This window comes from Notothenia rossii (genome assembly GCF_949606895.1).
Source record: "Notothenia rossii genome assembly, chromosome: 7".
NCBI lineage: Eukaryota > Metazoa > Chordata > Actinopteri > Perciformes > Nototheniidae > Notothenia > Notothenia rossii.
The window spans coordinates 79,603,834-79,616,691 of record NC_136905.1 but is presented as its reverse complement, the minus strand read 5'-3'; the positions used below and the strand labels follow the sequence as shown (position 1 = coordinate 79,616,691).

Below are 12,858 nucleotides of genomic sequence, written 5' to 3'. Positions count from 1 at the left end.
TAAGACACACTTACTCCCTACCTATGTACAGGCGTTCACTGTCGCTCGGCAGCAGTAATTCATCATAATTATGTGTTGATGATAATTACTGGATGGTTGTACTTTGTGTCAGCCTGACGCCTCCCACATGGTGCTCATGGAGGGGGACTGATGCCATGAGAGATGAGATAGCCCCGTGATATTGGCCTCTTCTTTTTCATCTCAAGATTTCATTGTGAGCTCTCGTAGACAACATGAAGAGTGGTGATCTGGAAAGCTGGAAAACTCAGAGTTAGATGACAGCTTGGAAATGTAGCTACGTTTACTCGCAAAAGAAGGTCTTGATTGAAGAAACACAATTTGTTGAATATGAAAAAAAAAAATTCAGCTCAAAGGACAAATAAACTAATGTTGTATAACCCGGTCTTTGAACATTTGACTTTTTAAGATGTTTTGTAGAAGGTTATTCATTGTATGAAATTGCAGCTGTGTTGGCTTGTAATCAACACATACGGAAGACCAATGATCAAATAATGTTGGGACAGAGTAAACAGAAAATATCAGTGGATTTTGAAACATCCCACACTGAATGGAGGGAGATGTCGCCTCTAACCTTTTGAGTGTTATTGTGTAAAATAATGACCCATGATCAATATACAGTATATGTGCAGCAGATTAAACTAATGGGTAATGCTCTGGTTTGTGAGCATTCTCACATTTAGTTTGGTGGAACCTATAGTCCATTTCCATACGGTTATTTTGAAACACTCACCTGCAGGGAGGACGCCAAGTAACGATTCCACCTCGATGCACCCGCCTGAAGGCTGATTGGAGATCAGTTCTGTGTCAGTCTGCTGTCTCCATCTCAGCGGGGCCATCCAAGCGGAACAAACGTAGTCAATGTGGTCTGTTATCGCTCAAACACACCTGGCCTGGCAGCGTCGTGTGTGTGTGTGTGTGTGTGTGTGTGTGTGTGTGTGTGTGTGTGTGTGTGTGTGTGTGTGTGTGTGTGTGTGTGTGTGTGTGTGTGTGTGTGTGTGTGTGTGTGTGTGTGTGTGTGTGTGTGTGTGTGTGTGTGTGTGTGTGTGTGTGTGTGTGTGTGTGTGTGTGTGTGTGTGTGTGTGTGTGTGTGTGTGTGTGTGTGTGTGTGTGTGTGTGTGTGTGTGTGTGTGACGTTTTTGCTATATATTTAGTCCAAATATTTCTACAGAATTGAAAGGGGAAAATTGTGATTTTCTGACGCATTAGAAGACATCATTTGAAATGTCTCTGTGATGATTGAAGTTAATGCTTCACTTGCTCACTATGATGACAGATGGAAGTATAGATAAAAGCATTTGGTATGTGTGTTTGTTTTGCTTAGGGGGGGTCAGATTGGCGTTTGCACAAAGCACTTGATGCATTAGCAAAGTGAAAGCGTTGCAGGGAGCCCTCAGTTTGTGTCATCGTTGCCCGTTGAGCTCCAAACTGAACGCTGTTTCGTTAGCATTAGCGCTCAGCACGGTCATGTTCCTGCAGGACTGAGCTGTGAGGGAAAGGAGAGGAGGAGACAGAAAATACAAGGGAGGGACAGCGCTAAAGTAAGCGAGACATCTAGAGGGAGGAGGGCAGAAATAATGAGAGGCATAAAGAGGAGATTGTGAGAAGTTAAGAGGGTTAGATAATGAGAGAGAGAATAGGAGGGATAAGGGAGAGAGGCAGAGAGAGAGAGAGTGAGGGAGAATATGTAGATCTAGGTCAGAGAGGCAAAGCAGACTATAAACAAGTGGAGGAAGGGATGAACGGACTCAAAGCTGCCCCCTCTGAACGGGCCGGAGCAGGGAGAGAGTGGGCATCCTTAGAGGACAAGAAGGAGGAGAACAAAATATATTTATATTCCATTATTTGTTATTTCCAGGGCTTCAGCAAACATCTTTTGGTTGGCGAAGCATAATAACTGGAGGAAGGAGATATGGCTAAGTTAGCTGGAAACTATTGTGAGAATGGATTCATCTTCAAAATAATTCTTTATGCAAAAATGGTAGAACATTTAAACCTCTCAAAAACGGAGATTTAACACTTTCTTAGTTCATTTAAAGACATCTATATGCCCTTTTCATTAACTTGATGGACATGTTTTTTTAAATTTTGGGGGAAATGTTATAAACGGTAGAAAATAATCTGCATATTTATTTATTTATTTTTAATTGTAAATCGGGGCCATTGTCCAAAGTATGAAAATGTGGTTTCCAGAACGCACACGTGAAGACAATCATGTGTTGTTTAACCTGCCGTTACATGCCAATATTTCTGGGTGAGCAATAGCCAATAAAAAAACGAAATAAGGTTCTTAACAACCAAAGAATGCACTGCTTAGACGGATAAACTGTTGTTGTTGTTGTTGTTAGTGAGTTTTACTGGTGTAGGCATGTTCTTGAAGATTATAAGCCGGGCTACAGCAGCTGTTCCCATCAGGTTTAACGCCTCCTGGCTCCATATGTACTTAACAAACAGATATGCGAATGATATTGTTCATCAAACAAACTGTCAAATTGTTACTTTAATGCGTAAATTATTGTGTCAATCATTGGACTTGTTTTGAGCAACCGTCAGTCCCAAACCCAAATCAACTCTGCTGCTGTGTACAACAGAAAAAGGAGAGATAATCCTCGCATTAGAGAAGCTAGAATCAGCTAATATCTTTGGCCTTTTAGTTTGAGAAATGACTGTTGATGAGACTATTCATTTGACTCACAGTTTCAATAACAATCATTTGTCTTTCCCCCCCTTGCTTTGATATCATTGTTCCACACAATATCCTGTGAAGTGCTTTGGTGATGATATTTAACGTTGCGTTCATGTAACCAAAGACCCAACGCCATCCCCTCATTTTGAATGTGCAAGTACATGAAGAGGGGGAGGACAGAGACGGAGCGAGAGATGAATAAGAACAGACAGCGCTAATTCCTTTCTGTTGCTCCTTTAACACTTGGTCATTTAATAAGGCTGGATGACATTACTGATCTAGGAACGAAGGAGATAGGGAAGGAGATAGATAGGGAGGGTGGAGGCTCTGAGAATAATGAATCTTGATCCAGCTCTGATGGTGTCCATGTCCAATATCTCTTGGACACATTCGCTCTGTCCTGCTCTCTTCAAGTCTCTGTGTGCACATGTGTGGGTGTGTGCATGCTTCTGCCTGTGCGGAGAAATCTTTCTGTATTTTCTGTGTCAGTGTATGTGTGCAAGCGTGTGTGTGAGTTTCTGATTTGTAAGTGGCTGTAATTCCTTTGTTGGACTCCAACAAAGCCAGTCCTTGTGCTCGAGGAATTGGGGCAGTCTGATCCTAATGAGAAATCCCTGTTCAATCTTTCCAACTCTTTTACGTGTGTGTGTGTGTGTGTGTGTGTGTGTGTGTGTGTGTGTGTGTGTGTGTGTGTGTGTGTGTGTGTGTGTGTGTGTGTGTGTGTGTGTGTGTGTGTGTGTGTGTGTGTGTGTGTGTGTGTGTGTGTGTGTGTGTGTGTGTGTGTGTGTGTGTGTGTGTGTGTGTGTGTGTGTGTGTGTGTGTGTGTGTGTGTGTGTGTGTGTGTGTGTGAGTGAAAAATGAAAGACTGATCACAGTGTTCAAATATCCACTGGTGCTTAGTTTGCATTATGCAGTGCTGGACTGTGACACAATGAAGTATCATTATTAAATCCCTAACTTGCGTTCGTTCAGCAATAAATCAGCAAGTTTAAAAGTTCCCTTTCAATTCAAAAGAGATGTTTAATGAGAAATGTAATTTGTGGCTTTGAATAGCCTTCGTTCTGGGACCTCAGCTGATGTTAACATATTGTCAGACATCATGTGGGAAATCACCGAATGTACAATGGCTGCCCTGAGAACATAATAGCTTCTTGAAATGTAAACAAATTGGAGTGACTTTGTAAAGTGCAAGTGAAGCCGTTTGTTTTTAGGGCATTTGAGATATTCCTATTAGGGCTGAACGATTAATCGATTTTAAAGGTCCCATGTCATGCTTTTCTGGTTACTACCCGTCCCCTTGTGTGTTATGAATGTTTTTATGCATGTAAACGTTCTGCAGAGTCAAAACCCTCAAAGTACACCCTGTGTACACCCTGTGTACTTTGAGGGAAAAGAAAAGACCTCCCCAAAACGTGTCGTTGGAGATACGTCACTGTCCATTTGATTCTTCCGGGTACGCATGATGTCAACCGTACCCGGAACGAAATGGACCAATCCGTGGAGCCGTTACGTTACGTCCGCGGTTACGTTACGTTAACCCCCCGCTGATTGGTCCAAATTGACCAATTCACGGACTTCCTCACACACACACTCAGTGCAGGCAGCTCTGCTGATCTCTCCTCCCTGGCTGCAGGCTGATAACAGACAGTTGGGATCGCGGCGAAATTCTCTCTGCAGACCCATTCTCTCTGCAGACCCATTCTCACAGCGTTATAAACCTTTTTCTTACTCAATATCAAGCCACACTTATTGTTTTTACTTCGGCTGTGACTTTGTGTGTGCTCAGGATGAGTTTGGCGGTGTTTCGCTGTGTATCGCTAAACAAGGAAACAACACGTCCACGGAGCTTAGCGCGATTCACAACGTCCCGACCAATCAGAGCGCACTGTGCTCACAGGGAGGGTGGGGGCTGGAGCTATTGGAGCTACAACGAGCCGTTAAAGGCAGAGAGTGAAATTCAGTGAATACACGTAGTTTACAGAGATGCTGTTTGAGAAACCAATGTGAGTTTGGAAAATTGCACAATATAAATCTATTCTAGTAGACCTCAACAATGGAATTATGATCAGTGGAAATGGCCATGACATGGGATCTTAAATCGAAATCGCGATTTTTAAAATGATGCGATTATCAAATCGCAAAGCCTGCAATTAAAAAAAAAAAATTCATTTTCATTTGTTTTAGTTTTGTTCTTCTTGTGTGTCAGTCCACCAATCAGAAGTGCTGTGCTCCACATGTAGCAGCCATTGTTAACCAATCAGAAGTGGCCCATGGTAGAAGTTGATAGACAGATTGATCCAATCACCTGCCAAGTATTTTTGAAATACTTTTCCAAATGGCTTCCAATGGAGCTTTAGATGGTTTGGTGAATCAAACCATCTGAGTCAGGTTAGTAATGCTCCATCACATGTTCCTATTACAGGGTGAGTCTTAAACCGCAGCTTGACTTTAAAGCAACCCAACAGAAATTTCATGTAAGTTTAGTTCTTTCACTCGTAGCTCGGGCTGCGGGGGTGCTAGAGACGGGAGCACGTTGATACGACCTTCCTAGCCGGAGATATGGCCGCATTTTACAATAAACTTCCGTTGGGTCGCTTAAAAACAAATATCGCAAATCGAATCGCAATATCTGTCAGAAAAATCACAATTAGATTTTTTCCCAAAATCGTGCAGCCCTAATTCCTATAATAACTTGTTGTCCCGTTTTTTATTTAGAATTTGAACCCCAGTTAAGCACATCATGCTTAACTGGCCCAATGAGCAAACACATGCCTTTTTGTGAGATCATATCCTGGTAATAACCTGTTTCTACTTTGTAAAACTGCAGTGCAGAGGAACAAGAACGCTCTGAGCTGCATACATAATATTGCAGTTGATAACTGTGTATTGAATAACCTCCAACTCAGCTATTAATGGAGTCAAGTGAGTTTACAGGAGCCTCTGGGTACAGTACAATTGATCCGTTAAAACGACATAAAAATAGATCGTGGCAATGACTAATGATCAGTGTTAGGGTGCAGAGAGACTGTCCTGCTGCTGGGAAATCACTCCGGCAAGTGAGTAACAAAGCAATGAAACCTCAAACTTGTTCCCGTAATATACTTTTGTTGTTATTGAAGCATTAAAGCCTTCGTTTTGGTTGAATCGCTCATTATCAGAGCGGCCTTTCGATTAAAGCCCTCAGGAGGCGATCTAGAGCCAAAGCCCTTAATGCCATCTGGTTTATACTTAACACTTCCACCAAGGAAACAGTCCTGCCCTTGTGTGTGTGTGTGTGTGTGTGTGTGTGTGTGTGTGTGTGTGTGTGTGTGTGTGTGTGTGTGTGTGTGTGTGTGTGTGTGTGTGTGTGTGTGTGTGTGTGTGTGTGTGTGTGTGTGTGTGTGTGTGTGTGTGTGTGTGTGTGTGTGTGTGTGTGTGTGTGTGTGTGTGTGTGTGTGTGTGTGTGTGTGTGTGTGTGTGTGTGTGTGTGTGTGTGTGTGTGTGTGTGTGTGTGTGTGTGTGTGTGTGTGTGTGTGTGTGTGTGTGTGTGTGCTGCTACGCTGTTCTGCTCAACATGCTAATCAGTTGATTCCAGACAGGTGGAATAATAGCCATCAGAGTTTTTAACGTCTCTCTCGCGGTTAGCTTCATTAGCTGATCACAGGCGCAGATGCTCTGTTGCAAACGAACCTCCTGGGTCTTCTATTCCCCCCCCCCCACAGTGCCCAATCTCCCGGTTCCTCGCCTCCTATCTCCCCCGGGCATCTGACTAGCCTCAATATTACACAACATGGCAACGTTTTGTAACGGTATCTGTCTAAATGTGTCTGTTTCTCCACGGTTTATATATCATACGCAGTCTTGAGTCAAACAGAAAAAAACTAATCTAAGTTTGTCTGTTCCCACAAACGATACTCATGTAAACAAATCTTTAACAGTTGGAAAAAGGGGATGTCACCATTATTTATTCATCTTTCAGTATTTTTGAGTTTTTTGCTCGTTTTGTTCTAAAAATGCAGATTACATAAGTTTTTGACTTTGATTTATGCTTTCATCCAGTCATGAATATTGAATGTTTCAGAGAAATGTGAGGCGTCAGAAAACTTTAATAACAGCATATTGGTGGTGGTGGGTTATATCTAGGATTGTGCCTTTTTAAAACGAATATGTATCTTAAGTAATACTCACATACACTTTGTGAGTATTTCCCTCATCGTATTTGATGCTTATAGGACAGGATCACCTTTGAAAAGTCCTGCTTACTATTGTTTTCTATCACATTATTGACTGATTTATGCAATGATATAAATACATGTGCTGCATTTCTTCAGAACATTATAAAATGTGAAACAACATTGACTTTTCTCTTCTTTATTCTCCCTTCTCCTTTCCTCCTCTTCTCTTCTTCCACCAGGGTCGCCATGTTAAGACAGGGCAGCTCGCAGCCATCAAGGTCATGGATGTCACTGGGGTAAGACACACACACACACACACACACACACACACACACACACACACACACACACACACACACACACACACACACACACACACACACACACACACACACACACACACACACACACACACACACACACACACACACACACACACACATATACACATACACATACACATACACATACACATACACATACACATACATACACACACACACACACACACACACACAAATACACACACACACACACACACACACACACACACACACACACACACAACTAATCATCCCAAGTGATTATAACACCATCAACCATATCGTGTGTGTGTGTGGTGGCAGAGAGGAAATGAGGACAGGCCTATCGCCATGGTAATATTAGCTGAGAGTAATCGTGGTCTCAGGCGTGTCTGAAGCAGGAGGGAATCTCAGTTATATTTAGAGATCCTCTCATTCTGCCAGAAAAACAATGAGGACAGCCGGAGTAAAACATCAACAAAGGAACTGATGAATGAATGAATGACTGAATAGGAAATGAACATATGAAGTATAACGATGAACCAATGAAAGAAAATACCAATGGAACAGATGGGGGAAGCGTCAATAAACTGCGTATGAATGACTGTGTGAATAAATCTGCTTAAATACAATGAAAAGAAATGACTGTATTCATTGATGATTGCAAATCAAATGAGGGGAAAAACTAACATTTGCTAACTTAACGAGCTCCAAAATGGGCTTACTAAAACAAATGTTTTTGTTATCACAGCTGATGATCGCTAAATGAACGTAATCAAGGCCTCATTTTCTGACATTGTGCATAATCAATAAGAAATTAGCGTTTTAACCAACTGCCATCACAACAACTTGTTCTCAAAAACTGCTTTTCCCGCTCTTTGGCCTTCCTAAAAGGAAACTAATTAAACAAGTAATGCTATCGTGGTTGATTGAACTCCATTCCCTTTCCCTATCACCATCCTATTAATATGTTTGAGGGGTCACAAATAGAGGTCGCGGTTTAATGCCTGTTGATATTTCTCTTCTGCCAGGACGAGGAAGAGGAGATCAAAGCGGAAATCAACATGCTGAAGAAGTACAGCCACCATCGGAACATCGCCACCTACTATGGAGCCTTCGTGAAGAAAAACCCCCCTGGCGTAGATGACCAGCTCTGGGTACGATATTATCCATGTGTGTGTGTGTGTTGGGTGCTTGTTTCATATTCTGTTCAGTTCTCTTGAGTTTAAGAGAGGAAGGCTGTCGTTTCCAGGAGAGCCACAGAGCAGAAAAGAAAGAAGGGACTTTCCATTTTTCTCTGCTACACTTATGTGAAAGAAGCGAGTGTTGAGTTTGCTCAACTACGCAGCGAATGTGTGCATGGAAGTGTGTGTGTATACTTTGTGTGAAATACATAAAGGATATGAGTTACTGTGCGTGGCTCGCTGGCTGCTGCAATAAATCAAATGTTAATGCGATCTAAGGGAGCTTTCCCTTCTCTGATCCTGTAGCATTCATCACGTAACAATGGGAGGACACACACACACACACACACACACACTCACAACCATATGGATATACACAAAGCAGCCAGATATACTGCCTGCATAATTCCTCCTGACTCAACCAGCTGCCTGTATGAGTGTGTTAGTAAGTGCACAAGCTGTATGTCTGCGTGCTTTGACGTGTGTCCCGTTATGTTGATGCGTAAATGAGTTTTCTTTTGTATTTGCGTGCTGCTGGAGTACTTGTGCACAGTCTGGAGGAGAAGGGGTCGGCCATTACTCGCCAACTTCCTCTCCCTGTTATCCAAAGTGATGATGAGAGGAGCTTGAAGCGAGGCCAGAACTGACCAGTAGCTGAAATTGTGCCCAAAAATCTCCTCCCTAAATGAGTCTGGGAGAGGAGGCAGCTGAGGAGAGGGAGAGGAGAGGGGATGACTGCAGAATGGACACATTGTGTTTGGGTCAAGAGATGGACTTGATGTGTTCATGTGAACTGCTGACCTCGTTGAGTCAGTAGTTCTGTGTGACGGAAGAAGAGTCCTTAAAAGTGTGTGTGTGTGTGTGTGTGTGTGTGTGTGTGTGTGTGTGTGTGTGTGTGTGTGTGTGTGTGTGTGTGTGTGTGTGTGTGTGTGTGTGTGTGTGTGTGTGTGTGTGTGTGTGTGTGTGTGTGTGTGTGTGTGTGTGTGTGTGTGTGTGTGTGTGTGTGTGTGTGTGTGTGTGTGTGTGTGTGTGTGTGTGTGTGTGTGTGTGTGTGTGTGTGTGTGTGGAAAGGACATTTTATTCTGTGCACATGCGTCAATGGAAATTAAAACATCCAAGCGTTACCATAGTTGTTGGTATTGGAGAAACAGACCAATAGCAATATCAGTACTAAGGAATATTATATATCCCAAACATATTTATGACTAATTTTGTGTATAAAGATTTGCGTAGTAAATATATTTACACATGAGGAAAATATGACCTTTTAAATATTTTATTTTTTAAGTATTCACAGTCAGGTTTTGACGGCTTTCTGAAGGTGTATAAACCAAATCAGGTACTTGTCAGATTATTAAATAATTAAAATAGTTGCCCTGCTTTTAAAGATGACACCAAGGGGTGGACTTAAAAAGAAGCACATTTTGAGCAGTACCTTACATTTTTATATATTATATTTATATTTATTTTATATATTTTTGTATATTTGACCTGATATTGGCGCAGGACTAAACCTACAAGTTTCTTGACTGACTGTCGGTTAACCCATTTGTAGGTTCAAAGAAAAAAAGTTAAATGTTTCTTTGTTTTATTTTATTATGAGACATTATTAATAAAAAAAAAAGGTTATTTACAAGCTTTTGTTTATCTAAGTAAGGTGAATATTTGGAGTTACTGTCTTGTTTGGATCAGATACTAGACCTGCTTGTTGCTGCAGAACGTTCATTCATCAACTTGTGTGTGTGTTTGTGTGTTCAGCTGGTCATGGAGTTCTGTGGCGCCGGCTCAGTGACGGACCTGATCAAGAACACCAAGGGAAACTCTCTGAAAGAGGAATGGACCGCCTACATCTGCCGGGAGATCCTCAGGGTGAGTGGCCATTGTTTATTGTTTACTGTATGAAATGATTGTTTGTGAGTTTCGAAAACAACAGCAAGAGATCCTTGGTGATGAATAAGACCACGTGAGCTGTGTGTAGAAACGAAGCAGCTGTTTGATTATTCATTTTCAGATTCATCATCTCCCTGATTCAGCTCATGACTCAGTCTGGCATCAATGCACTAATGAGTTTATCAACAAAATGTCCCCTGTGCAATGTAAACTAATCACTACTGTAGGATCGGGTGTTTTCCCTGTTGTCTTAATTAAAATCACTACTTATGCTTAAAATAAAAAAAATTCTAACATTAATTAATTTTCTTTCTTTAGAACATTTGAATATACACGTATGTTTTATTAAAACCCCTTAGGGTCTTGTAACATATTAATGAAAGTGTTGAGGTAATGGATTTGGCATTCATTTAATTCTCATTTAATGTCTTGGCATATCTTCATGTTATCCCCAGTTCGTGAGTATCTTATCATTGACGTGATATTTCACAGCAATCAGCAGTTGTTAGTGTTCTGTGGTTTCCGTGTGTTGGAGTAACGTAGAGAAATGTATTGAATCTTTTTTGGAAATGGCTCTCGTTCCCCAGAATCTAATCTCTTCTATCTGTTTTGGTGCCGTTTTTTCCGATGAGGGCCGTAGCCTCAGACAGAGACAGTTATACGCAGCGTTGCACTGAACTGAGACAACAATGATTTCCTTTCATCCACTTTTATTTCTCTCTTCACCCCTCATTTCTCATCTTATTTTGCGCTCTCTGCCTCCTCTTTCCCGCTGTGATTTGGTTACATACGGTCTCTCTGTCTTCTTCCCTTTTGTATTTCTTTTTCTGAGGCTTTGATTTGTACCTGTTGTATCCTTGTCTTCAGTGGTGTAGTGGGGATTTTTTTACTGGGTGGACGGGAGACATATATGGACGCGCTCGTGAACTGTCAAGGGGGGGGGGGGGGGGGGGGGACCTCTGTGTCGCCTGTCAGCGCCACTTACATGATGCCGTTTAGACAATATAATAATAAAGGGCTGTCAGCGAACCGATCCGGCCTTTCTGCGTGACTATCACTTAAATGTGGGAGATAGTCTCAATGTGTGGGACGCGACACACACACACACACACACACACACACACACACACACACACACACACACACACACGGTGCTGCCCCTCACACACACACACACACACACACACACACACACACACACACACACACACACACACACACACACACACACACACACACACACGGTGCTGCCCCTCACACACACACACACACACACACACACACACACACACACACACACACACACACACACACACACACACACACACACACACACACACACACACACACAGTGCTGCCCCTCACACACACACACACACACACACACACACACATACACACACACACACACACACACACACACACACACACACACATACACACACACACACACACACACACACACACACACACACACACACACACACACACACGCTTCAAATCAAGTTGCATAAATGCTTGAGCTACGTTTTTATTATAATTACTGTGAAATCTGCCTATTATGTTTTCGTCATTATCACAACAAACACTCACTTGCAGCTGATGACACTGGCAATGATTTTAGATGTATTAGACTATTAAAAAAAGAAATCATCCTTCAAATAAGTGGGGGTACGGCGTTACCCCCGCGTCCAACGCCCACTTCACCACTACTTGTCTTGGTGTTATTTTAGTCATTTTACATTCGATATAAAATGCTTGACTAAATGAGGACCCTAACCGGACCCCTTCATGAATCTGGCTTATACCAAACATCTGATATAACGGTGATATCTGGTGTAAGTTCAGTTATGATAGCAAGAACCTCAATCATTGAATTTCCAAATGACTATTATGATTGATTACAGAAAACATCTTTATATCACACTTTAAAATGGTTTGAATATATAGAAAGGTTGTTTGGTTTGTGTGACCAAAGGAAAACACTTTTACAGAAAGGCTTTGCTACAGATATTCACGTGGTGTATTTTTATCCAAAAGGGATGTACAAATACTGCAGTTATTACATTTTTTTTTCGAAGGCAACTTAGATAAAACTTGCACACAAAAAAAGTCTCTGTAAGGAACAGCCTTTTGGTGCACATGGTGGTCAGATGTCAAGGTCAGCTCGACATTGGCATCTGGAGCGTTTAGTCTTTTTCAAGGGCACTCACTCTTGGAAATAAGCTCTTTACTTAATAAAAAAATATGAATAATCGTGACTGGTCTCATTGCCGCATTGTCATTCCTTCGCTGTGTGTCTCTCTCTGCAGGGTCTGACTCATCTCCATCAGCACAAGGTCATCCACAGAGACATCAAGGGACAGAACGTCCTGCTGACGGAGAACGCAGAGGTCAAACTAGGTCAGTCTGTCATCTAACCCCGCATCACAAACCGGCTTTAGGATTGGGAGGGCAGGATGAGGTGTGTGTGTGTGTGTGTGTGTGTGTGTGTGTGTGTGTGTGTGTGTGTGTGTGTGTGTGTGTGTGTGTGTGTGTGTGTGTGTGTGTGTGTGTGTGTGTGTGTGTGTGTGTGTGTGTGTGTGTGTGTGTGTGTGTGTGTGTGTGTGTGTGTGTGTGTGTGT

At 42.1% G+C, this 12,858-nt stretch overlaps 1 protein-coding gene across 11 annotated transcripts in view; it reads left to right on the top strand.

The window, feature by feature from the left end:
- Nucleotides 1-12,858, top strand: part of tnika (TRAF2 and NCK interacting kinase a) — a 78,345-nt gene that overhangs the window by 32,488 nt on the left and 32,999 nt on the right. For all 11 annotated transcript variants that reach the window (XM_079641251.1, XM_079641249.1, XM_079641248.1 and 8 more), the window contains exons 3-6: nucleotides 7,098-7,154; nucleotides 8,192-8,317; nucleotides 10,103-10,213; nucleotides 12,547-12,637. In XM_079641251.1, the coding sequence (XP_079497377.1) occupies nucleotides 7,098-7,154; nucleotides 8,192-8,317; nucleotides 10,103-10,213; nucleotides 12,547-12,637 (385 nt within the window). The remainder of the gene's footprint in view (nucleotides 1-7,097; nucleotides 7,155-8,191; nucleotides 8,318-10,102; nucleotides 10,214-12,546; nucleotides 12,638-12,858) is intronic.